Source organism: Acomys russatus, chromosome 29 (assembly GCF_903995435.1).
Source record: "Acomys russatus chromosome 29, mAcoRus1.1, whole genome shotgun sequence".
In the NCBI taxonomy this organism is placed as follows: Eukaryota; Metazoa; Chordata; class Mammalia; order Rodentia; family Muridae; genus Acomys; species Acomys russatus.
This window is the reverse complement of record NC_067165.1, coordinates 17,069,428-17,096,892: the sequence shown is the minus strand read 5'-3', so window position 1 is coordinate 17,096,892 and position 27,465 is coordinate 17,069,428. Positions and strand designations below refer to the sequence as shown.

At 45.8% G+C, this 27,465-nt stretch overlaps 1 protein-coding gene across 1 annotated transcript; it reads right to left on the bottom strand.

Annotated features, from left to right (window-relative positions):
* Positions 1-552: 552 nt before the first annotated feature.
* Positions 553-24,566, bottom strand: Ppt1 (palmitoyl-protein thioesterase 1). The gene is made up of 9 exons (XM_051171400.1): positions 24,424-24,566; positions 18,503-18,612; positions 18,049-18,176; positions 16,656-16,726; positions 9,758-9,860; positions 4,513-4,603; positions 3,900-3,998; positions 2,570-2,641; positions 553-929 (listed from the first exon to the last, which is right to left on the bottom strand). Exons 1-9 carry the CDS (start codon positions 24,557-24,559, stop codon positions 807-809), a joined length of 933 nt encoding a protein of 310 aa, XP_051027357.1. The 5' UTR covers positions 24,560-24,566; the 3' UTR covers positions 553-806.
* Positions 24,567-27,465: the final 2,899 nt, after the last annotated feature.

Sequence of the window (27,465 nt, the reverse complement as noted above, 5' to 3'; positions counted from 1 at the left end):
ACTCAGAAGGCAGAGGCAGGTGATCTGCGAGTTCAAGGCCAGTTTGTTCTACATAGTGAGTTCCAGGCCAGCTAGGGCTACAAAGTGAGTGATCTCAAAAAAAGATGAAGAAAAAGTGCACTTCTCTTAAGTAACTCTTTGGGACTGTTCCCTCCTTTTGTGTCCACTGAGGATGAAGGACACAAAGTGAGTGCCGTGGAGCGTGATGGTAGGCTTGTGGTGTGACTGCTAGGTACCACTAGAGGGCAGCGCTTAAATGGGAACACAGCCTGAAAACAGGCTGTACACACTTCATGCACATATGCTGTGTCAGCACGAAAGTGCTGGTGTGAACAGCTCGGGACTGAGTACCACCAGGCTTTTATCTGCTCCAAATCTGTATGGTTTCTGCCCCCAGAGCTGGCATCGCTGCTTAACTTTCTTCCATCTCCCTTGGGCACAAATTACTGATCTGAAACAACAGACTCCCTTATATTTTTGGTGGTGAGCCTAGCCTTTAGTGGCTGAGCCGTCTCTCCAGCCCTAGACTCCTTTTTTAAAAAGAGGGTTTGACCACATCACAAGGTTGTAAAACAATCTCCACGGTAATTAGCTAATTAAACTTGAATTCAACACCATATAAGGATAGGAGGCGGCAAAGGATAAGCCTCAGATCGCAGCAGGTCTTTCCAAGTAGTGCATGTTAGCTGATAACAGGAGAGGACTGGCTGTAAGCTAGACCAGAGGTCAGGGTTGGGCACGAAGAGCTGCCTGCATGGCTTGGAGGAGCTGTGGTTTCCTGAACTCGGCTGCAGAGTGCCAGGGCTTTACTTCAGGAAGGGTATGAGGTGGTCGATAAACCATGTGCTAGACATTACAAGGTGATCGCCTTCCTTCGCCAGGAACACTAGCTTCCCTGCTTTGTCCATTTGCTTTAGTCCCAGGTAGTCCTGTAGAGAGAGAGAGAGAGGCTACAATGAACCCAAGAGGCTTAATGAAAGGCTTTCGATTAAGACAGAATGTTAACAACATTTAGTCTCAGGATACACTTTGAATATACAAGATAAAGCAATATAGAGGGGTATATTGTTGAGGTGAAAAGAAAAAGATACTTCCTTTTAGATCTTTGTTTTGAGACAGGGCCTTGCTTTGTAGCCCTAGCTGGCCTCGAACTTGCAGCAATACTTCCTCAGCCTCCTGAGTGCCGAGATTATAAAAGCATGTACTACCATGCCTGGTTCCTTCAGTTTGCTTCTAAGCATTAAAAATACATGTGTAGGGTGTCAACATAGTGGCGCATCCCTTTAATACCAACATTTGGGAGGTAGAGGTGGATCTCTAAGTTCAAGGATAGCCAGGTTTATATAGAGTTCCAGGACAGTCAGGGCCACATAGAGGATGTTCCCTGTCTTAAACAAACAAACAACAACAACAACAAAACAGATTGTTTTGCCACACTCCCTGCAAGATGCTAGAAGCAAACCCAGGCCTGCCCTGAGCTGCACCACAGTGCCTATAGTCAGCTTTCTGGAAAGTAGCTGGGCAAGCCACAGGTAAAACTGGTACGGAACATCATAGTGAAATGGGGCTGAGCCAAAGAAAGAAGAGAAAGTTAGCCACATAATATTTTAAGATACAACATATCTGATTCTTAGGGCAGTGAACTTGGGCCATGCTAGTATTTTGCAGTAACAGTGTCATCCCCCAATAGCCAGGGTGTCAGTCTCTTGATGGGAAGAGAAGATCTAGAAGGGTAGAACAGTGCTACTGCTTGTTTGCCTTGGGTTTGAGTTTCATGATAAGAAAGGCCTTGGCTGTAATTTCCAAAGCCACCAGAACCTAGCTTCCCTGTATTTCTACCTCAGCCAAACCGGGACACCATGCGTATTCGAGAAGCAGAGGAAAAAGTGTCTCTGGAATTGTGTGTGGGAAAACTGTAGTGAAAGATGGTTCAGATGTGGTGCCTGGGCATTTGTGAGTCCATCTACGGCATCAGTTCTTTAGTCTGTGGCGAGCAGTGGCTGGATGTGGTAATACACTGTAATTTCTGCTTGAGAAACAGGACCTGTTGCCAAACAGAAGCCACACCAGCCCCAGTTCAGCCCTGGCAGTAGAAGTTGCCTTGTCACTGCCTGACATGTTTATTCTTGGTGCTAGGGAACAGCCCCGAGAGTCGTCATGTATGCCGAGCACACAGACTGCCGCTGAGGCGGGCCCTCCGACCACCAAAGTCCACGCCTCCGTTCATGGTTGTCAGAGCACAGCACCTCACCCATGTCTGCATTTCCTTAGAGGCTTCTGGGATTTGCAGCAAACTAATTAATTCTACAAAGGAAGCCAGTTCCAAGCCTTTTCTCCAAAAGTAAAACCTTAGAGATGATATTTCCCTTTTTGTGTTTTGAGAACCATGAGCCAAAGGTCTTAGGATCTAGTAAGTATCCACAAACCAGGAAGTGAGTGTGAAACAGCCTATGGTGACCTAAGTCAGGTGGCTCGTGAGCTGTGGGGGCTCTAGTCCCAACGGAACCCAGGATAGACAGAAACAGCGTTAACCTCCCGAAGCACTTGTAAACCCCGCCCCCCCCCTCACCTCTTTGTATAGAGTGGTCTTCTGGAGGGGATTGACTTCCTCAGCTTGGCCACTTCTGTAAAATCCAAACCACTGCAGGAGAGAAGGAAGAATTGTGGGTCAGGTCACCCGTGCAGCACACTTTCAGATATCTTTTGAGGCTGGCTAGAACCTGAAACTGCCAGCCAATGAACACTGGAATGTATCCTGAGGGATGATGAGCTAGGCTTCTTGAAGTTTTCCATTTCCCGGTCACCTCTGCTTCCTTCCTTAACTGCATCAACCCTGAAAGTCATTGTGCTGCCCTCAGTCATTCAAGGATGAACATACAAGCCCCTTTTTCTAAGAAGCTGCCAGCCTGGCAGGCAGAGAACCAATTCACTGTTTAGCTCCGGGTCAGTGGACTTCTGTAAAGGCCAGATACAGAATCACGGGGTTGGCTACTCGCTTGCCATCGCACGACACAAAAGGAGCAACAGAGTGTGAAGAGGAAGTAAGGGTCTTCTAACGAAATGCTTCTGTAGATAATGGAGATTTGGCTTTCATACAGTTTTCATAGCATACAATAGTTTAGCTTTCCCCCTCTGTGTATATACACACACACTCTGAGCTCACAGGCCACTCAAAAATATAGTGAGATTTGGCCCCTAGGCTGCCTTCCCCTCCTCCCCTGCCATCTGACTGTGAGCAGAAGTTCAGTTGAGCTTGGTGACTTCAAAAGCGGAAGCATCAGTCGGTTGCTCACATCTGCCAATTCCAGCACTCAAGAGGACAAGGGGGAAGGGTCATTGGGAGTTTTGAGGCCAGCTGGAGCCGCAGAGTGAGGGCCCCCTAAAAGGAGGAGCCAAAACCTGGGAGTAAGTTAGGCATTGGTGTCCTAGAGGAATGATATTATTGTATTTGGCCGTAACGAAGGGACGGAAGTAGTGAGGCAGAGAAGGCAGGGAGATAGATGCTCTTGAGAGACAAGGCATGTGAGACAGAAGCCTATGAACTAGCTTGGGACAGTTCAAGTACTAAGTACGGGCGGCAGAGCTGCAAAGATTGGTCATTCTGAGTCAAGGCGGACTTGGACATAAGCTCTGGGGTTAGAGACGGGGTTAGTGAGTCTGCACCTGTCTGGGTCACAGGTCCCTTTGAGAAACTCGTTAAAACTATAAACCTCTCCCCGCCCCCCAGAATGTAACCACATACTTTTCATAAATCTCTGGGTGCAGCTAGGGGACCGCAGCTGATTTGGTGTCCCATAAAGGCTGGTGGCAAGGACAGGTTTTGCCCAGAAAGCAGCACCAGTCAGTACTGCTGGTGACCATCCCACCGTCTCTTGGCACTCTGTGGCCATGCGTCTCACCTGACTCTCTACAGGGTCTACCATGGTATCGTTAAGGAATTTCAACATCACAAACTTCTTGAGGGCCATCAGGTTCTTCCTGTAGGACTCATTGACATGCTGAAAGAAGAGGGGACAGTACTGCAGGGTCACTGCTACCAAGTTCCGGCAGGGGCATTCTATCTTCAGCCTTCCCTCAAAACCCCATCTGACTGACGTGTAGTCAACCGCAGGCTGGATTCTACCGGAATGTCCCAAACCCATGCTCGTGCCTCGGCACAGTCCTTGCCCTTCCCAGAGTCTCTTTTGAGGAAACCTGCCCTGAAAGGCCCCACCAGGAAGGCCTCCTTTATGTAGACGCCAGCTGTGAATTTCTACTTTGCCCAGCGGGCCACTGACTGTATAACTTCCTCCTGCTGTTTTAACATGAAGGACGGGAGGGCTTCAGGGGAGAAGGAGACCCAGCCCAGCTACCCTAAAAAGGAACTGAAACTCATGAGCACTGCCTCTCACAAACAAAATCTGTGGCTCCTGGCTTATGCACAGGGTATCGTCCATAAATGGTCACTGCTTATTTTCTTTCTGATGGCCAGAAGAGAATTGCCTGAGCATGGGAGTGTGCTTGGGTGCTTACTCTCTCTTGATTTATGTCTGCCAAGAAGGTGCTGTAGTTGCGGTAGGCATCTTCCTTGATGGGGTCATGCCAGTACTGTGCTTGCACCAGGCTGAGGGAGAAAAAAGGATGAAGACGACCAGGCGCTTCTCAGTCAGCATGCCCGGAGCACGCCCCGGTTCCTAGGCCACAGCCCCAAGTCCCAGGCCTTGCCTTCTAACAGGGAATACGTCTTAGACCTGCCAATGAAACAGGCAGTGCTGAGAGAATGACAGGCCATCTGGCAGATACAGAAAAGGCTAAGACTTGGGGACGAGATCCGTCAGTACGTGGCGTCCTTCTAATCACAGTGGTCCATCCAGGCTGTCCCTTCTTACAGCCTCACCTCCCTCACTCGGCTTCCTATTCGTCTGGTAAGACGCAGCTGCCTTTGCCCCTTCCACTCCTTTGTTGTTCCTCTCCTCATCTTCCTCAGACTGGAATGGAGATTTAGCCAGCTCGGTGTGACTATCAGTAATCAGAGTGACACTCTAATCTGTTTATAAATGTATTTGGCGCCAGAGGTGGTAGTGCCCACCTGTGATACCAGCACTCGGGAGGTAGGCAGAGGCTTCTGAAGCTTAAGGTTATCTTTAGCTACATAGTAAATCTGAGGTCAGCCTTGGCCAACCAGAGACACTGTTCTTCCCCCACCCCCCAACAAAAGTGTTTGGAAGTTGTAAAAAGTTTAATTTTACAGATACTTAAAAACTCAGGGCTAGGAGCTAAAGAAATGACTCAGTGGTTAAGTACTCTTCCAGAAGACCTGGGTTGAGTCATCTTACCCACATGAGCCACCAGGCTCACAACTCCAGTTCCTAGGGATCCTGTGCTGCCTTCTGGCCTCCCTGGGCACCAGGCATGCATGTGGTGTACATACATACATACATACATACATACATACATACACACACACACACACACACACACATGCATACATACAGATAAAGACCCAAACACAGGATAAAAATATCTAACATGTAAATAAAGAAAGAATTCAGGGCTAAGAGGTTAGGCTACAGACAACAGTATTTGTTTGACTTGCATATGACTCTGGGTTTGATCCTCAGCACTGAAAAAATAGATAAACAGTTCAGCAGACTGAATGTTTATAGAACACAGCCATCAGCACCGATCTTGTCAAGGCTTTAGTATTGCTGCTTACCGTATTCTCCCTGGAGGACTGTCAGCCCTCTGATAGACAGGAGATGCTCTCTCTCTATAGGGGTTTGATAGACAGTAGATGCTCTCTATAGGGGTTTGATAGACAGGAGATGCTCTCTCTCTATAGGGGTTTGATAGACAGTAGATGCTCTCTATAGGGGTTTGATAGACAGGAGATGCTCTCTCTCTATAGGGGTTTGCTAAATGACATGGGCTCGCTCGTACAGGATGTGAGACAAGCTATGCTAGAGCCTGTGATAGGGATGTAAGGTGAGGGGAGGCTGGAGTGGTGAGGACTCTGCGGGTGGGCCCACAGTTTCAGGGGTGGGAGGGTAAAAACACCCACACAATTCCCCAAGGTGAATGATCATGAATCAGCCACACAATGGAAAGGGATGATGAGGGAGGTCTTTGACCCAGTCAAACCAGTTTCCTGGTGACTCAGGATTTCAGGAGGATGCTGACTAAGCGTGAGCACGAGAACAACCATCACCATTAAGCTTTTGCCATCAAAGAATCAGCTAAGAGGAGAGATGGCAGGAAGATGTGAAGAACATTTCACTGTAAGGAGCTTGATGGAAGTGGTACAGCCCAGAGGAGGCCTGAGGATGGGCAGAGAAAGTGCAGGGCCCTGGGAGGAGGAGGGGAAGGAGAGAGAGGAGGGAGAGAAGGGGGAGGAGGGGGAGGAGGAGGAATGTAGGTGGTACAGCCCAGAGGAGGCCTGAGGATGGGCAGAGAAAGGGCAGGGGCCTGGGAGGAGGAGGAGGAGGAAGAGGGGGAGGAGGGAGAGAAGGGGGAGGAGGGGGAGGAGGAGGGGGAGGAGGGAGAGAAGGGGGAGGAGGGGGAGGAGGAGGAGGAATGTAGGTGGTACAGCCCAGAGGAGGCCTGAGGATGGGCGAAAGGACAGGGCCCTGGGAGAAGGAGGAAGAGGAGGGGGAGGAGGAGGGATGTAGGTGGTACAGCCCAGAGGAGGCCTGAGGATGGGCGGAAGGACAGGGCCCTGGGAGAAGGAGGAGAAGGAGGGGGAGGAGGAGGGATGTAGGTGGTATAGCTCAGAGGAGGCCTGAGGATGGGCAGAAGGGCAGGGCCCTGGGAGGAGGAGGTTCATGAAGCAGACAGAGAAGAACCAATGTGCAGTCTCACTATCAACTTGTACCCTGAGGGGTAGATTGGAAAAGGCTAATCTAAGTTAAACCACGGTAGTTAAGGTAAGTCACTTTGGTGTTTTGAGACAGGGTTTCACTCTGTAGCCCAGGACAGACTCAAATGGACACTCTTCCTGCCCCCGTATCCCCGACGTTAGGGTTATAGACATGTACTACCACACTTGACTCTTCTGGTTTGTTTTTGTCAGGGAAGGTCTTGCTATGGAACTCTGGCTGGCTGGTCCTTACTATGTAGCCAATGGGGCCCTCACACTCGCAGCAATCCTCTTGTCTCACCCTCCTGAGCTCTTCCGGCATTACAGGTGTGAGCCACCATGCTTGTTGAGGCCCTGGGAAACAGAATGTTATCCACTAATTATTTCAGTCTGCATGTGGGGCTACATGCGTGTGCTCATGTGTGGATGGTCCCATTCTTGTGGAGTTGACATTGGCCGTCCTCCTCCTCCTCTATCTCTCTGCACGATATTCTTTCTTTGAGACAGGGTGACAAGCTGGCTGGACAGTGAGTTCCCAGAATCCACTTGTCTCTGACGCTCAGGGCTGGGGTTGCCGATGCATGTCATTGTGCCTCGCTTTTTATGTAGGTCCCGGCAATCTGAGCCCAGGTCCTCCCGTTTGCACATCCAGCCACACACACCCGCCCCACCCAGGCCCCAGGAATGCCTCTGTTGGTCTTACCACCCTCTCCCACTATTTTGTATGGACTGCTTGCTTATAATCGGCCATCTGTGCAAACGAGGGTTTGCCCATATACCTTTAAAAGAAAAAGCAAACAACCCTCCGGAAATTAGGCGGTGGCCTATAAGTTAAGTCTGTGCTACAGCTGTTGAGAATTCAGGATGCACGGCCCCGGGGAGACTGTTGTTAATGCTGTGTTGGCTCACAGGCCTAACTCATGGACAGTGTGGATACAACACCCCTCAAGCCTTCCATCTGTCACCACCTTAGTGTCTCAGCCACCACTGTCTCTCACCTAGACCACTGCCACAGGACCCTGAGCAGTCTCTTGTTTGAATTCTAGCCCTCTCAGAATCCACTTTCCACAAAGCAGTAGAGATCTTCTAAAAAAAATGTAAACAAGTCACTTGAGTCTTCAGCTTAAAACCCTGACAGCGTTGAATGCTGACACAGAGAGCACAGCATTTCTCAGCGTTCCCTTCCTGGCTATGCCTTTACATGGTAAAGCCCTAACTTGTTTCTTTAGTTCTTACACCTATCACTAAAGTCACACCAGCTCAGAAGAAGGCTGACTTGTCCGGCCTTTGTACCAGCCATCCTTTTCTTGGCTTCTCCCATGTTCCTTCCATCTCCTCCTTTATACTCAGATTAAAGGTACCCAGTGCAGGAACTACATCCATCACTTGCATGCCTGCCTCTTAGCAGATTCCATCTGAGGTGCCTGTTTCCCCTCTCCCACTAGCATGAGACCAAGCTGCTCAACTGGCTTCCCTCCCATGGTATCTATGAAGCCCGCAACCAGGCCTGGGAAACAGTAACAATTTCAATATTTGGTGAAGTTATGGATGAAAGACTTCACAACCGCAAGTAAAGGAGAAAACGAACAAAATGTCAACACTAGGAAGGGAAAGAGAAAGCTGAATGTTTGAAACACAGCCCGACTCTGGTAACAGCCCAGACCTTTTACTCAATGGGAATGCAGGCTGCGCTAAATAGCTAATACTCAACTTACTTAAAAAATGACTCTCCAGTAAGGCAGGCTACTAACTCCATGTCAGAGGCTCAAAGTGCCCAGGGCCACACAGCTAGCTGACGACACAATGAGGGCTCTCCGACAACCCCCACCTCCCTTCCCTTTATTTTGGATGTCGGAAGGTGGTAACGCCATTTCCCTTCACAGTGGGCCATTCCTTGGTACAGGGATACAGGGGTTGAGGTTAGCTGCAATCTTCTCTCAGATTACAAAGCTCTGCACCGATGCCTTCTGGGTAGCCGCAGTGCTGTAGGGGAGCATGCTGCCCCCAGATCCACTCTGGTTGGGGTCGTTTCCTCATGCATGGTGCTGTGAAATTTCATAGGAATGTATGGCAGCATGGCTTTGTTTTTCTTACTCAGTAAGCTCTTTCAGCCTGGAAGCTCACGCACTGCAGTGCCTTGGACGTTGTAACTTTTTTTTGTTTGTTTGTTTTGTTTTGTTTTTTTTTTTAGAGACATGGTTTCTCTGAGTAGCCTTGGCTGTCCTGGAATTTGCTCTGTAGACCAGGCTGGCCTCGAACTCACAGAGATCCTCCTGCCTCGGTTCTTCTGTCCAGTTTACCACTTCATCAGGCCTGATTTTGTTTGTTTTTTTAAAGATTCATTCATTTACTTATTTTAAAAATTCATCATATGTGCACTGGTGTTTTGCCTGCATGTATGTCTGTGTAAAGGTGCCAGATCCCCTGGAACTGGAGTTACAGACACTTATGAATTTGGGTGCTGGGATTTGAACCCTGGCCTTCTGGAAGAGCAACCTCTTAACTGCGGAGCCATCTCTTCAGCCCCAAGGTTTTTTGTTTTTATGTATGTGTGTTTTTTACCTGCATGTATGTATGCCTGTGCACCGTGTGCAGGCAGTGCTCCCAGAGGCTGTAGGATCCCCAGAGACCAGAGTTAGTAACAGCTGTGATATCACCAGCAACTACTGCTGGGATCACTGAGCATGCACCGAGCAGGGTACTCCCACAGTCTGGACCTCACAGCTAGCTGCACTCATTGTTCTTTTCTTGTTTTTGTTTTTGTTTTTTTTGTTTTTTAAACAGGGTTTCTCTGTGTAGTCTTGGCTGTTCTGGACTCACTTTATAGACCAGGCTGGCCTGGAACTCACAGCGATCCGCCTGCCTCTGCCTCCCGAGTGCTGGGATTAAAGGCATGCGCCACCACGCCCGGCCCACACTCACTGTTCTTGCACAGCTTTGGAGTAAGCAGCACCATTGAGTGTTTTCCTGATGAAGTCACAGATGTGAGAACTCTCTCCTGGGCATCTAGGGAAGCCATAGACTCCTGTATAGGCGAAAAGACAACCATATATTGAGTGGCCACTGTACCAGCTACTGTGAGAACTGAAAAAAAGAAATGAAAAGAAAAAAAAAAAGTCCAAGTACTGAGAACTAACAGCAGCCAGTTTTCTTCTGTTCCTCTCCCTCCCAACTCCCCCCACCAGGGGCCTCTGCCCCAGTTCCACCCATGTGTGGCTGCTACATACAGCACATGGTTGCCCTGTCCTCTTTCTGGGGAAGTCACCTGGCTCCCAGACCCCATTCCCCTCCCAAGTCATACTTTTATCCATGATTCTCCCCTTCCTTTAAGTCCTGTGGAAATTACTTTTTGACACCTAATACGGGTACAAACGTCCCATGGACTGTCATCACACTGTGTTGTTTAGGGAGTGAGAATGGTCAGGAAATTCACTTGTTTCCTGAATAGTTTCCCCTGCCCTCTCTCGACACTCTGTCCTTTTCCCTTTCTTTTTTTTTTTTTTTTTGGTTTTTCGAGACAGGGTTTCTCTGTGTAGCCTTGGCCATCATGGACTCGCTTTGTAGACCAGGCTGGCCTCGAACTCACAGCGATCCGCCTGCCTCTGCCTCCCGAGTGCTGGGATTAAAGGCGTGCGCCACCGCGCCTGGCTTTCCCTTTCCTTTTATGAAGACAGGGTAGCGTCTGTCTAACATAGCCCAGGCTGACCTCACTCTCCGAGGATGAGCCTCTTGCCCCTATCCCTAAACGCTGGGATTCTACGCACACAAACACCACAGCTTTTCCCAGAATAGTTCTCATCTGGGGATCTTTGGGGGAGGAGGAAGGAGAGATCGAGAGCGAGATCTAGCTATCACCACACTCCCAGGCCTCGCTCTAGCCCTGCGACTTGAGCACCTGCTTTTCCTGGCAAGTGTACCTCTCAGCCCTCACCACAGAGGTTTCTCTATGGCACACATGGAGACTGCTACAGAAATCCACAACTGGTCAAAACGCTTGTGAGGTGCCCAGTGCAAGTGATCCATCTACAACACGACATACTCCCAAGGATCAGGGAACATGCTGGAAGAAGAGGCCGAAGCCTAGCATGGCTACACTTGAGACTGTGTCTTCTATATGTGAAACGGTCACTACACATATGAACTCTCAACAATATGGTCGCCTAAAGAAGACCTTATAGTGACACCACCAGTTGACATACCAGTGCAGGTGGGGGAAACTTCACAGGGCCCCACCTCTAAAAATGAAGGACTAGAGGCAATTAATGATAGGCGAGAGTTGGAGAATCTGTCCTCAGGGATAAGACCTGGTAGGTTATCCAACCCCAAGTGGTCATGTACACATGAGCAACACTAAATGGACTCAGCAAATTACACACACACACACACACACACACACACACCAATAATAAATAAATAAGAGGTCATGAATATAGGAGTTGAAGGGGAAGGGGAAGGAGAGGAACTGATGTGAATATAACACAAAGATAGGAAATAGAGCATTAAAAAAAAATAAATTGCTGAGCAGTGGTGACACACACCTTTAATTCCAGCACTTGAGAGGCAGAAGCAGGTGGAGTTCTGTGAGTTTGAGGCCAGCCTGGACTACAGGGCAAGTTCTAGGACAGCCAGGGAAGGGAAACCCTGTTGACAAAACCCTGTCTCAAAAAAAAAAAAAAAAAAAAAAAAATCAAACTAAGTAAATAAAGTAATTTAGTTTTTGTTGTCAAATGTGTTCACAATGACATACAGTACATGTTTTCCCTCAAATAGGTACTCTGTCAAAGTAGTGCTAAAGGACAGAACAAAAGGCTTTACATACTGGTTTTTGCCTAAGCCTAATGTCGATGGCACAGCACAGAGGTCAGAGAACAGGGATTCCACTGTATTTGGAACCCAGGACCTTGCACATGCTGGACAAATGTATTACCACCAAGCTACACGCACAGCCCAATGTATTTTATCGATTTTCAACCACTGTCAATCGGATGGAACTCTTAACTCTATGAAAGCCTTTTTTAAAAAGACTTACTTATTTATCATGTATACAGTGTTCTGCCCGCATGAATGCCTGCTCGCCAGAAGAGGGCACCAGATCTCATTATAGGTGGTTGTGAGCCACCACGTGGCTACTGGGAACTGAACTCAGGACCTTTAGGAAGAACAGTGTTCTTAACCTCTAAGCCATCTCTCCAGCCCAACTCTATGAAATCTTATGAGCTAAGCAGAGAGGATGGCTAGCAATGATTCACATGTACTACAGAGCTTTATAATCCGGAGAAACTTCCTGCTTCCGTATTGGTGGTGGCTACTTTGCTACACTGTGCAGAAATGGGATTTGACAAGGGTGATCGACAGTGTACAGATCAAACTACTACATGTTTTTTGTTTTCTTTCTTTCTTTCTTTCTTTCTTTCTTTCTTTCTTTCTTTCTTTCTTTCTTCTCCTCTTCCTCTTAATTGATTGCTAGCTGGGCCTACAGGTAATACAGATAATTTTATAAAACAAAAAGTGGCGCCCAATGTGGGGGCAGGTATCCACACTCTTAAAAAATCATGTTGTCATAGTCTAAAAAGGGTTAATAGCTTGCAGAGAGCATCCAAGAGCCAGAGCAAAGATGGCTACATACACGTGGCCAGTTGGAGAGGCGGACTTAAGAGACTGACAGTCTTCTAAACTAGCCTGAGGAATGGAGTTAACTGCCTAGAAAAATAATAAAATTAAAACTACTATGGTCCCTTTCCAAGGCGCCATGACAGGAAGCTCCTGGATCTTTTTTGGCTCTATTTTGGTGTTTATGAATTTGTTTGCAATGGGCTTAGTCATAGTCACACTTCTCCTTACCCTCTCTAAAAATGTTCAGGGAAAAAGGCAGAGAGCGGAGAAACGTGAGACTAAGTTACTAACAACTAGAAAGGGAGAAGGGACTGATCTCTTCTCCATAAAGTTGGTAACAGCTGGAATTCTAAGCTCCTTAGCTGCAAAGTGTTTGTCAGGGTTTTCTGGGAAAGGTCTGCCAAAGAGAGATAGCAGTAACTAATTTCCAAGGAATGGTGGACAGGATTTCACTAACTGAAGCCTAAATTGGCACAAATGACCCAAGGCTTAGACTGTTCTGGTTTCCTTGCTTGATTTTTTTTACTGAGATTTCTAAAAATTTGAGATGAAATAGTTATAGAGGGCGGTGGTGGCACCAGCCCTTAATACCAACACAATAGAGACAAAAGCCAGGTGGAACTCCTGAGTTCCAACCTGGCCTCCACAGGCTTGAACCCCTACTGATAAGTTGTTTACAAGAGACTGTTTAGGATTTAAAGTGACATTTTTTTTTTTTTTTGGTATGTTCCTTTTTTCTTAACAATGGATTGTATATGCTTACTGACCTAAAGGGTAGATACGCATTAATCTGAGGTTTATGTTTAAAAAAGAAAAAGGTAATTAAAAAAATGTGTTAAGTATGTTTTGTTGGTCAAGGTAAAGACATAGGTTGAAGGGGGAGACAGACATGAAGCTACAGGCCTCCCATGTAGAGAAGGGGTGAGGCAAAGCCACCCAAAACAAATGTAAAAAGCCAGGTACAAGATATCTATAGCCGAAGAAGAAATATATTTTGTTGGTCAAGGTAAGGACCAAGGAAAGGTTAAAAAGAGAAACAAACATACACGCTACCTACGTAGGTACAAGATACCTACTATATACATAAACACTAAGATAAAGTGAGAATCTATCTGATGTTTATTTAAAACGTAATGCCTTTTTTTTCTGCTCAGGGCACCCGGCTTGTTTCTAAAATGAGAAACATTTTCTCAGGAAACAGGTTGCGGCCTCGCGTATACATCAAGCGCCACAAAGCCTAAAAAAGGACATTTAAAACTATACAATCTTGCTTTGATTCCAATATGAGGATAACTGTATGTTCGTTGTTAATGGTGATGTTATATTTTGTCTTTAAAAGAGGTAAAAATGAAACAGACCTGGATAAAAATGAGACTGGTAACTTAAGACTGGTAAACTATGTTTACATGAATTCAAACTGTAGAACAAGCAGTTAACTTATATTGCTAACCCCACTACATGGGAATAGCTCTAAGACTGGCTGAGACATGTGCATCCTGCACACGTAAAACATTCATAGTTTTAAGACTATATAATGCTTGTAAAGCATTATATGTTTTCAAAATGAAAGAACCAGACATTAACACTGGATCAGACCTGACAGGATTCATTCCTCCAGCATACTGAGATGCTGACATCCTGCATCCTTCATGTTCCAGCCCCAAGTGCTTTGGTTGCTGTTCCTCATCAGAGAAGGACAGCTTCAAAAAAGACTCCTGATTCCAATTGGTCCAGCATTTCGGACTGTCCCACACAGAACTAATATTAAGCCTGGAATTTCTCAACATTTAGAGACTGGACCACAGATACTGTTCCCCTCTTGTTTAACCATTGCTTTATTTGGGCCCCCTACAGATATTCTCTGCCCCAAATCAGCTTGAAGAAACTTTAAGAGAAAGATGCCTCATTTCCCTTAAGGGGGGTCGGGTGGGTTTTTGGCTGCTTTCTTGGGCTATAGATATATATTGTCATTAAAAGGTATAGAAATAGGGGTTGTAAAGAAAGAAAGGGGAGTATAGAGATACATAGGGATGATAGGACAAAAAGTAGATTATTGAATCTACTCCTCAACTTGAGGCCTTAATTGTTACAAATAGGGTTAAATTTAATTCATTAATATTGAATTTTGTATACTGATACAAAATAAGTTTACTTTTGATACATTGAAGTAGAATTCAAATTTAATATTATCTTCATACATTACGTTTCTACTCTAGTATGAGGGATTGTACGTATACAGCTCAATTAATACATAGTTTACTTCCAATAGTCTGATAGTGCTAGTGCAGACTGTTTAGGAAAGTGAAGTCATACAAGCCAACTGTTGATCATGTTGACATGATGGTTGACATGACATAGTCATGTCAAGTATAGGAATACACATGTTAGGTTTAACAGATATTTGTGGTAAAATAGATAAGGTCTTCAAAACCTCAGAGACCGACAGAATATGGCATTTAAAAATATTTTTATTGTTTTAAGGATTCTTTGACAAGAAGGCAGGTTAACTCCTGGCAGTACCATCCTAACACAGAAGATGATGAGCACTGAAGGAGCTCCTTGTGGAGATGGCTTTGAGTGTGGCAAAACAGCCACAGCACACAAAAATGTGCTCGCTTCTCCCACAGACAGAGTTCTGCCTAAAATGGGCAAGCTTGGATGCAGGCAGACTCTGCCAAGACAGGGTAAGCAAGTCCTCAATAGTTCCTGCTTCACAAATATGTCTGTCAGATACACTGGGCCAGAAGGTTGAAGATGATGCTCCAACATTACAGAGAGTTTTGGGTGTCTGTTCAGGCAGTAAACTGCCTCTGTCATTTTTTTTCATTTTGGAAGCTGCTAACCTGCAGTTCCCTTTTATGCAGTAGCTAAATTTATTCCTTCTGAAGTCTCTGATGGGGTTGAAGACCAGATAGTTAATTTTAAAATGAAGCTTAGTTGTTTAAAAATTAAAAAGATATTTTTAAGTCTACATAGAAACTTTTAGGTTGATAGATCTGAGCTTTAATAGATGTTGATTTAAGGTCAAAACTTTAGATTTACCAAGATAGAATAGATATTTTCTACAAGGTTGCCAAATACATTTTGATTAAAAATTATGTGTGTAAGTCTTACCTATTGGTTTTTATAATTTTTATTATTGTACTTACTCTATATAAAAAATGGCCTTTTAAAAAAAATTTAGACAGAAAAGGGGAGATGTTGGGATAATCTGATGTATTTTGGTGCTAATTACTGCTTGCTGTCTGTGACTCATCTTTTGCCTAATAAAAAGCCATCCCACCTGGGCAGGGCAGGAGATAGGTGAGGCTTGGAGAGAGAGGAATTCTGGGAAGAAGAAAGACCGCCACCAGGAGAAGGAGAGAGACCTGAAGTGAAGAGAGGAAGGCGGCCATGGGTTAACTGGAGGAGAAGCACATGGCCGGTGGCGCGGATGGAGAATCCAGCCCAGATGAAGAACATGAGCAAGTATTTGGGATTTTCAATGGGAGGTAGTTTAGAGGATTGATATCTGCCCTGCCCCAGGTTAACCAAGGTTATTTTAAAATATAACACGTGTCTGTGTCTTAATTGATCGCTAGCCGGGCCTACAGGTAATACAGATAATTTTATAAAACAATATCTTCCTCCTTCCCTTTTTTTTTTTTTTTGCGACATGGTTTCTCTGTGTAGCCCCTGGCTGTCCTGGAACTTGATCTGTAGACCAGGCTGGCCTCGAACTCCCACAGATCCATCTGCCTCTGCCTCATGAGTGCTGGGACTAAGGATTTAAGCCGCCACCATTCAGTGCTACTACATGTTTTTTAAAAACCAGCAAGGCAGGGCTGGAGAGATTGCTCGATGATTAAGAGCAGTTCCCAGCAGCCATGCAGGACAGCTCCCTCCCAGGAAACCTAACACCTCACATTCCACCCCCAACACACATGTAATTAAGTTAAACACAGAGACACACAGGTGCTGGCTGTGGTGTGGCTCATGCTTATGGCCTCAGCATCTGGGTGGCTGAAGCAGGCGAACTGCTAACAGTTTGGTGGCAGACTAGCAATCAAACAAGACCTTATCTAAAAAGGAGGAGGAGGAGGAAGGGAAAGAAAGCAATGAAGAAGGAAGGAAGGAAGGAAAAAAATGAAAGAAAAAAAGAAATACAAAACATCAGTCGGCCATGGGTTAGAAAAGAGGAAGAGAGGCAGAGGGATAAAGGGGTTACCTTGCTGTTGTCCCCCAACTGAGATCAGGCTGAGCATGGGAGGTGTCGGGCATCTCTGAGCCACTGCCCTCCTGGAGGAATGAAGGATGGCTGTCAGCTCTGACAGTCTGATTAGCATGTATCGACAGTCACTTGACAGGTTAAGCTACTTAAATACATCATGGGTCCCCAAACCACAGAAGCACAGGCTTTTCTTCCTCTAAGGCTGGAGACAAGTCTTACTTCACAGAAGATAAATCATAGAGTCTGGGGAGATAGGCTCAGTCAGTGATGTGCTTGTCATGCATGAATGAGGGACTGAGCCTGGATCACATGCGCCTTCCTCCTTAAAGACAAAAAAGTAAAAAAAAAAAAAAAAAAAAAAGCCAGACACAGAGGTAATCTGGTCATATAAACTATCAATACTGAGCTCCAGGTTCACAGAGAAACTGTCTTTTCTCAACAAGTTATCCAGAGAGGGTTAAGCACTTGTTGATTCCTGGGCTCCACATAGTGGAAGGGGAGAAATGACTCCTCAGAGCTGTCTGTCTTTTGACCTGCACACATACACCAAGGCATGCGTGCATGGGTGCGTGTAGTTTAAAAATTGGTAAGTTAAGCCAGGTGGTGGTGGAGTACACCTTTAATCCTAGCACTCACAAGGCACAGGCAAGTGGATCACTGAGTTTGAGGCCAGCCTGGTCTACAGAGTGAGTTCCAGAACAACCAGGGATAAACAGAAACCCTGACAAAAACAACAACAACAAAAATTAAGTTAAAATAAGAGCTGGAGAGAGGTGGCTCAGTGGTTAAGAGTGTTTGCTGGGGCTGGAAAGACAGCTCAGAGGTTAAGAGTACTGACTGCTCTTCCAGAGGTCCTCAGTTCAATTCCCAACAACCACATGGTGGCTCACAACCATCTATAATGTGATCTAATGGTCTCTTTTGTCATGCAGACAGAACACTGTATACATAATAAATAATGGGTTTTCAGCACCTACATTGGATCACTCCCAATAACTTGTAACTCCAGCCTAAGGTGATTTGATGCCCTCTCTGGCCTTTGTGGGCACTGCGCTCACATGTGCATATATCCCAACACACACACAATTAAAAAAAAACAAAAAACAAAACTCAAAACATTTATATTTTTCCTAAAAAAGGAAGGTGAAAAGTAGTTAAAGAATATACCTAACACTAACTTTTGGCCTCTATACACATGCTCACACAAGTGCACACACACACTGAGAAAGAAAATAAATTAAGTTCCACAAAGCTTCTTGTACAGAGACATTTTAAGAATGACTTCCTTTCTACGATAGGGGAAGATCACCAATATTTACAGTCAATTCATCTGAATGAAAGAACCATCAATTCCACTGAAGGCGGTCTCATGGAACAGATGTGTACTTACAGGAACTGGCCTCCCTGGGAGAAGCCAATAGCATTGTACCCCTGCTGCAACTTAGGATCCCTTTGCAGAATCTGACACGCCATGCTTATCTGGAGATTGACATTCAAGAAGAAGCTGTTCTCCATTTCCTAAAAAAAAAAGGAGCAGCAGCGAGGTGAAAAGGAGGAACTGCATGTAGACAGCACCTTCTTAAGACAGGGACCGACATGAGTCAATACCCGGATGTAGCTGCTGGACTGTTGCTGAGCACGCTGGAACAACCCTGCAGTTCCAGCACCTGCGAGGGCGAGGCGGGAAGAGCAAGTTCTAGGCTAGCCTGGGCTATGGAACAAAATCCTACATCCTGAGATAAAGCCAAACCAGTGTGGACTATGGTTTGCTGCTAAAAATGCAAGGTGAAGTGTTCAAATAGGGCTGTCCATCAACCCCGCTGGGGGACCCGCTGGCACCTTACCTCCATCATGTTCTTCCCAATTTTCAGAGACAGGACATAGATGCCAGGTATCTCCTTTTCAGTTATCTTTTTAATGGCACCCATGCTCACCGGGTTGCAACAGCTGTCCCCTAGCCAAGAAAAACAATGGTGGAAACTCATGGATTAAAACACTATTAAAAGACACAAAATGCCTTTTATGTCTCAAAGGGCATTATCCAGTATGTGAGAGGGCAGCATACAGAATCAGGTTTTTGTTTGAGAGAGAGTCACTCCGTGTAGGCCTTGGCGGTCCTGGAACTCACTCCGTAGACCAGGCTGGCCTCGAACTCAGAGATCTGCCTGTCTCTGCCTCCTGAGTGTTGCTGGAATTGAAGGTGCGCGTCCTTCTTCAGCTTTTACCACCTGGCACCCTTCTTTAGAAATTCTGCCTTGGCTATATGGTAATATAAAGTATGTTTACAACTCAAACGCTTACTGATGATGAGTCATAAAGGAATTTATAAGATAATTCTTTGGTATATATAGATCATATTTAAGGTATACAATCAAATCATGGTATACAAAAATTATCTCTGCATAGTGGGTCACCCTCTAAACCTAGCACGCAGGGGGCAAAGGCAGGCAGATCTCTGTAAATTTGAGAGACCAGGCTGGGGGAGGGGGGAGGCGGGGGTCTACTTGCTGAGTTCCAATCTAGCCAAACCTAAAAAGTGAGACCCAAAGAACTGAGGGCAGCCAGACGGTAGTGGCACACAACGTTTTTTTTCTTTTTTTGGTTTTTGGAGATAGGTTTCTTTGTGTAGCCTTGGTTGTCCTGGACTTGCTTTGTAGACTAGGCTGGCCTTGAACGCACAGAGATCCACCTGCCTCTGACAAGTGCTGAGATTACAGGCGTGCACCACAGTGCCCAGTATTGTAAATAAATATTTTGATTTTCTAGTCTTTCTTGTTTGTTTTTCGAGACAGGGTTTCTCTATGTAGTGCTGGCTGTCTTGGAGCTACCTTCGCAGGTTGGCCTTGAACTCACAGAGATCTGCCTGCCTCTGCCTCCTGAGTGCCGGGTGGTGGTGGCACACGCCTTTAATCCCAGCACATACGAGGCAGAGGCAGGTGGATCTCTGAGTTCCTGGCAGTCAAGTCTACAGAGTGAAGTGAGTTCCAGGACAGCTAGTGCCACACAGAGAAACTCTCTTTAAAACAAAAATAAACAAATGATTTGGTTCTAGCTGAATAGTTTATAACGAACACACAGAACTTCCTTGAAGAACTCTGTTCTTCAGAGTTAACCAATATTTTGGTTTTGTAATCAGTACTGAAACACTGCTTGCATAAATATATATAGTACAAATGTCAGAAGCATGCTTGGGGTTCCGTCAGAATCTGTTGGAAATTCTATCTTAATCCCCAAACAAAATCCATTTACTAATTAAAAAAAAAAAAAAAAAAAAAAAAGATGGAACTCAAGTTTGGTTCCCAGCACTCATGTTGGATGGCTCACATCCGCATGTAACTCCAGCTCCAGGAAATCTGACGCCATTATCTGGCCTCCTTGGGCACCTACATTCACTTCATATACACTCACATAGGCAAACACATTTACACAAAAATAAAAATAAATAATTTTAAAATAAAAGAAATGAAGAGGCTAGAGAGAAGAATCTGTAGTTAAGAGCACTTCCAGGGCCTCTAAATTCAGTTCTCAGAGCCAGTGTCGGGCATCTCACAACACCTATAACTCTAGCTCCAGGGACCCTCCCTCTTCTGGTCTCTGTGGGCACATACACACATGTTGTCAAACACACATACACACAGCAAGCACACACATATGTTGTCAAACACACACACACACACACACCTTAAAAAAAATAAATCGAGAGGTAGGCATGGAGGCGCACCTTTAATTCCAGCACTTGGGAGGCAGAGGTAGGAAGATCTGAGAGTTTGAAGCCGCCTGGTCTACAAAGTGAGTTCAGAACAGCCAGGGCTACCCAGAGAAACCCTGTGTCAAAAAACTAAAATAAATAAATAAATAGGAAACGATGCAAAGACATTTCTCTAAGAAGATAGGGAATAGTCACTGTTGACAAAATCCAAGTTAAAATGCAATGAAGTGTCAATTCATACCCACCTAGACTGCTTAAAAATAACTTCTTGTTGTTTAGGCAGGGTATTATTATAACCCTAGACCAGGATGGCCTCAAGCTCAGAGATATCTGTCTACCTCTAGCTCCCTAGTGCTGGGAGTAAAGGTGTGTACTACTATATCTGGCAAACAAAAAACAAAACAAAACAAACAAAAAGAACCCCAAACAACTTTGTTTTTATGGCTGTTTTGTTTTCTTGCTTTTGTTTTGTTTTGTTTCTGAGACAGGGTTTTTCTGAGTAACAGCCCGTGTTGTCCTAGGACTCTCTTTGCAGACCAGGCTGGCCTCAAACTCACAAGAGAGTCACCTGCTTCAGCCTCCTGAGTGCCAGGGCATGTGCCACTACACCTGGCAAAAAAAATAACATTTTTAAAATTAGAAAACAAGTGTTGGTGAGGACATGGAGAAATAGGTATGCTTGTTCTGTTTTGTTGGAACTATACCAGTGTGAAAAAGTACAGCAATGTACAAGCCCTGCAGTACGTAATTATCAAATGACCCAGTAGGTCCACTGCTACCATATATCCAAGGAAAATGAAAACATGCATCCAGTCCAAACCTTACTACAGAAGGGTCTAGAGTAGTATTGTTTTGGGAAAGGCTGAAAGATGGAAACAAGCCAAATGTCCACCGCTGCATAAATAACCGGTGGTACATTCACACAATGGAATACTATTCACCCACAAATAAAAACGAAGTGCTGACGCATGCTACAACTTGGATGAACCTCAGAGCAAGTTCCGTAAAATAAGCCAACACAAAAGACCTTTTACCCGTTATGGTCAGAATAAGAAACCTCAGGGGCATAGAAAATAGGCTGGAGGTTATCAGGAGTGAGAGGAGAGGGGAGGAAACAATGGTTTACCTCATATGGAGGTTTCCCTGGTGCTGACAAGTCCTGAAACCAGAGAGTAGTTGTGTTCGCACCTTGGGAACAGCCTCAGTCACACCAAATTGTGCACTGACAACTGTGGACCTGATGTAGTGCAAACTGCACCTCAGCGGTGACAGATAAAAGACCCTCCTTGCTCATCGTTGTGTTATCAGGTGCTAACAAGCGTCAGAAGGCCACATGGGGCAGGAGAAGTAGCCCAGGGGATAGAGTGCTTGCCCAGCATGCACCAGGCCCTGCGGAGGACCCCAAGACTCTATCAACGAGACAAGGAATGTGCACATGGTCCCAGCACTTCGAAGGCAGAGGGAGGAGAACCACAAGTTCAAGGTCATCCTCAGCTTCTTAGCGAAGCACGTGGCTAGTCTGAGCTGCATGAGTTCTTACTGTAAAGCAAAAACAAATAGAAAGAGAGAGGGGAAAAAAAAAAAAAAAAGGGAAAGCCAGGAATGGCGCCACAGTCTGTATGTAACCCGAGGGACCAGAATGCACAGAACTTAATCACACAGCCACTGTAAACTTTGGGAAAGGGTTGAAATCCAACTTGTATAACCTCGGGCGCGAGAGCCTCAGAGCTCAGAGCCTCAGCCTCGGCCCAGGATTGCTTCCTTTCCCGAAAAGAAGTGGAGCTAAGAACAGGAAGCAAATGGACCACCGAGTAGAAACGTGGGCTGCTGTCCTGTCCCACTCTGCACTTGAATCACCGCATTTCAACCGGATGGTAAGGTTGAGGAGAAAACACTCTTGCCCTCAAGAGGCTTGTTTCTCTCCTCACGACATACTTGGTGCAAGGGTAGTGTGGCTTACGGAAGATCCTGTCTACAACCCTAGTGCTTGGGGACTGCCAAGGTGGCGGGGGGGGGGGGGGGCGGTGAAGATCACAAGTTCAAAGTCATTCTTGTTTAGGCAACAAATACAATTCTGAGCTAGCCTGCAGCTAACATGAGACCTTGCTGTTTCAGCCAAAAGCCAGGTCTGCACTGGCACAGGTGGCACGACCCCTGCCCGCCCGCCCCCCCCCCAAAATTAATAAAAGTGGCCCTCAAGGGGAGTGGATAGATGGTTCAGCAGTTAAGGGGTCTGACTTCTCTTCCAGAGAACCTGGGTTCAATTCCCAGCCCACGCACGGCAGCTCACAACTGTCTGTAACCCTCATACAGACTTATATGCAAGCAAACCATCAATGCACTTAAAATTAAAAATAATAATAAATTAAAATTTAAAAATGGCCCTCAAATTAAACTAAGCAACACACCAAAATGAATAACAACATACCCTTCAGGTTTATTAAGTCCAAAAGCAGAACCCCTATTTCTTCTCTTTTGTTTTGTTTTGAGACAGGGTCTGGCTATGTACCTCAGCTGGCCTGGCACTAGGATGTTCTCTTTCGGCTTCCTAAGGTGGGTGGCAAGTTCCAGTGTGTGTTACTCTGTTTGCTTAAAAAATTTTTGAACACACACACACACACACACACACACACACCCCAGTGTGCTCACCTCTGAGCTATCCCCATCTTGGTAAAACGACTTCACTTTCTAATTATCTAAGCCAAAACTTGTCTCTGTCCTCCTTAGTTTCTCAAGCCCCATCTAATCCCTTGATGCCACCCTCAAGGACATCAAAGTTCCACCAATTCCCCACACTGCATGTTAGCACCCAGCTGTCATCCATTGCACAGCTCTGAGCCACAGGCATCTGTAGGGTTTAAGGTCTGCAGTGTCCCCTTGCACTTTCTGTGGCATATACAATGTATTCTGTCCTCCCTCCCTACAATCCCTGGAATGAGCCTGGCCTGATCCCTCTTCACCTATCACAGGAGAAAAAGAGAAAACTGATTAGGGAGTCTCCAGGACAAAGAGGCCACTGAGCTGAACCTTACTTTTTTTTTTAATAAGAAAAGGAATCTTCAGGCTAATAAATCCAGGCTCCTAAAGAACCAGAGAAAATGCCTGGTAATGCCTCAGTTGACAAGCAGCCGAAATTCCCTGCAGTCTGAGCAATCCTCTGTTCCTCAATCCCTTTCTCTCTAATGACATCTTCTCCCCAGAGCTAACCACAGGTTTTGTTGCAGTAACCACTAGAAGTGTCTGCGTGACCACCTAGTGTCACAAATAAAATTATCTTTTCATTTTATTAATTATGTATAATTTAAACCTAAGTATAATTAACTAAAATTACCCCTACCTCCACCCCCAGTCTTCCTGACCTGGAACTTGCCATGTAGATCGGGCAGGTCTCAAACTTACAGCGGTCCTCCTGCCTCTGCCTCCTGCGTGCTGGGGAAATACCTTTCCTACACTGGCTTTCAGGCACTAGGGACCACAGTGGGCTTAGAACAATTCTTCACAAACATAAGGCTACCTACCTCAACCACACATCCACTTCAGGTCTGCTCAGCTGTCACTCTCTGGGTGAATCCTGTCCTAGTCTTGCTCTCTACAAGCACAAGCTCACACACCTCAGGCTCTGTCTTCCCCAAGGTGTTACGTTTGTCTCCACTGCACCCATCACCATTTGACATGTTTCCCTACTGGAAAGTACTTTCCAGAAGGGTAAAAATTCAATCCGCTCCATGCTCAGGCGTGACGGGTGTTGTATGAAAGCTCAAGGTCATGCAGGTGCCTGGTAGATCTCTATGCAAATGTGAATAAAAGCCCGAGGGCGCTGCCCAGTTCTGCAGGATCCAGTAGGCATGATTGTGAGATGCTGCTGGCTGATGCCACCGCCACTAGGATTTTAACAAGGACAGTATAAACCCCAGCAGTGCACAGCTCTCCCTGGGCGCTCACCAAAGACACCAGGCTCCCTTCCCTCAAATCCGAAAACTTTGGATCAGGCAAGTGCTGTGGAACCTTCCAGCTCTGCCCTTCGGGGAAAGGATGCCCCATTCTACGCCCACTCACCCATCCCATGCCAGATCACCAGCGGTGTCGGCGAAAGCGAATCCAGATGCTCCTGGGCCCAGGCGGCGCAACACCAGGGAAGCAGAAAAGCAGCCAGGAGCAGCCGGGAACTGGGCGACGCCATGTTAGCAATCATGTGACTGCCTGAGCGCGCCGCGAACTAAAGTAATCCCGGTGACCACGCCTCCCTCCGGACCACAACGCCGGGTTGGCTGATTTTTATCTTTTGTTTCTCACTCACCAGGATCTGCTGTACATCTTTTAATTGGTCTTATGCACTGCTCTCATTTTACACCCAAGTCACCTAGGTGACAATTTTCCCTAGTGAATTTTGTCTCCTCTTTCAGCTGTGTATTAGCAGAAAAAAGCGGTCTAGTCTCTGTCTCATTTTTCCTTTTTATTTTTATTTTGTGTGTGAGCGTCTCTATGTTTGTGGCATCCGTGCCACAGAGCACGGGTTGAGGTCAGAGGGCAGCTTGCAGGAGTGGGTTCTCGCCTTTCACTCCTCAGGTCGCAGGAATTGGACTCAGGCCATCAGGCTTGGCTATAGGTGCTTTCCCCCAGAAGACTATTTTATTTTAGCATGTTCGTCTGTATGAGAAGTTACATAAGGTCCGCAGAGGCAGCAAGCTCTTCAGCACTGCCTTTGGAAAAACCGGCTCTGCGCTGGGACTGGGGAGGGAGAGTTGCTTTTCATCCCGGGCGAATTATATCATGGTGGGGTTGGTTCTGGATCTTAAAAGAAGGATAGAATTTCAACAGGCAAAGATGTAATTAGGGAGGGGGAAGTTTGAACTCCTGAGGGGAAGAAGATATCTTGTTAGAGAGCCAGTCAGGACTTCCAGGCTGTCAAGGACTCTGAAGTGTTGGGTATAGGCTGGAAGATGAGGAAACATGGCCACTTCCTATGCAAGTTACACCCGGTTTACACCCAGAGGCTCTCGGCCTCTATGACCCCACATTATTTGTAGCTTCTCTCAGTCCCGCCTCAGCATCTCAATTACAGTGTCAAACATTCCCCCTCCCTTAAAAAAAAAAAAAAATTGAATGTGTTTAAAAGAATCTGTTAAATAGGCTGCACGCGTGGTGCAGTGGGACTCTCTTTTGGAGAGTGACTTGAAAAATCTGGAAGAAAAACCGGTTCTACACCCACATGAAACCCATCTGTTTCACACTACTGAAACTAGTAGTTACTTGGTAGTTGAAAAGCCAATTAAAACACAAGATTATAATGAATTATACAGTGCACAGTTTGATATGCTTAAACACTGGCCGCTAATGTGTTCCTGAGCCATTCCTCTTGGGACTATGATAGTTTTGAGGAAAGAGGCAAGTTTTACAAGTTGTCTTCTGAGCTTTATACACCCACAGTCACATGCCCCTACACATATAAACACACAAAGGAAACAAATAAAACATAGTAAAAACAAAGAAAGGAAAAACATGCATGGGGCTAGGGAGACATTCCAGTCAGTAAAGAGTTCTCTGCATAAGCCTGAGACCCTCAGTTGGATCCCCACACCCACAGGGGTAGAGACACGCCCCTTCATCCCAGTGCTGAGCAGCAAAGGCAAGGGGATGCCGTGGGGTTGCTGGCCAAGACAGTCTGATCACATCAGGGAGTTCCAGGACTAGTGGGAAACACTGTCTCAGAAATAAGGTGAGAGGGACTGAGGGAAAAACTGGTAGGTCTCAGTGGCCCAGCTTGTTCTGGAACTTTCTATGTAGCTTCGGATGACCTCGAACTGTTGCTCCTCTTGCCTCTGCCTCAAAAGTTCTGGGATGATAGGCCTGGGCCACCATACCCAGCTCATTTTTTTTTTTTTTTTTTTTTTTTTTTTTACTTTATACATTTCTGTATGATTGGTATTTTTATAACAAGGATACATAACAAGGCTCACATTGTGTGTGTGTGCGTGTGTGTGTGTGTGTGTGTGTGTGTGTGTGTGTGTGTGTCTATGTATGTGAATGCACATATCCCATTGTGCACATGTGGAGGTCAGAGGACTACTCTTGGGAGCTGGTTTTCTCCTTCCACCATGTGCGTTCCAGAGATGGATCCCAGGTTGCTCAGTGGTGGCAGATGCCTTTCCCTGCTGAGCCGCCATCTTGCTAGCCCAGGTACTTAGTTTTTTGTGTTCTACAGGAAGTATATGCCTGGGAACGGTGATGTGTCTCCAAGGCACAGCGCTTGGATCTGCAGCGTGGGTTGGAGGTGGGGATCGAGGAAGGGGAAGAAGGGTGTGTGTGTGTGTGTGTATGTGTGTGTGTGTGTGTGTGTGTGTTGTGGATGCCCACGAAGTCAGTTGTTTCTGTTTCTCGGACTTTCCATATAATCATTCATACTCTTCAATTTTGCATTTGGGGGAGACATGCTAAAATCTCCTTTCATGACAATAACTGTGGGTTTGCTCTCTTTGGCCCATCTCTTCTCTTGACCTTCCCATGTTTAAATATATATATATATATATATATATATATATATATTTTTTTTTTTTTTTTTTTTTTTTGGTCTTTTGAGACAGCGTTTCTCTGTGTAGCCTTGGCTGTCCTGGACTCGCTTTGTACACCAGGCTGGCCTCGAACTTACAGCGATCCACCTGCCTCTGCCTCCCGAGTGCTGGGATTAAAGGCGTGCGCCCCCACACCCGGCTCCCATGTTTAAATATTTTTATCAAACAGTTAAAACTGTGTGCTGGAGAACTGACAGAGTTCTTACTTCCTCTGCATTTGGTTTTTAGGAGGAAGTGTTTAGTGGAAGGTAAGTGTAGTTCTCTCAATTTAAGTTGTGATTTTAATAAGGAGTCCCCAAAATTGCAGAGCCTGAAGTTCCATGTTAACTTCAAACAGTACTGAAAGCAGTGAAGCTCCCTGCCAGTTCCCTAAATAATTTGAATCACGCAAGAAACCATGGGAATGGAGGAGCATCCAAATGCTCTTGAGTTTCAAGTTGTTGTTGTTGTTGTTTTTTGTACACAAGAAATAAAGCACTTTATATTGTAAACACTTTAATGGCATCACTTGTTGGCACAGGAACCCAAG

Excerpts from the sequence above, each read along its gene's own strand:
- Ppt1 (XM_051171400.1), bottom strand. The coding sequence starts at position 24,559 with ATGATTGCTAACATGGCGTCGCCCAGTTCCCGGCTGCTCCTGGCTGCT. Across the intron at positions 4,604-9,757 it reads TCCAAAGCTGTGCAAGAACA|CCTGGTGCAAGCACAGTACT; the intron begins GTGAGTGTGGGC and ends TTTCTCCCTCAG. Across the intron at positions 3,999-4,512 it reads CAGACATAAATCAAGAGAGA|CATGTCAATGAGTCCTACAG; the intron begins GTAAGCACCCAA and ends CTCTTCTTTCAG.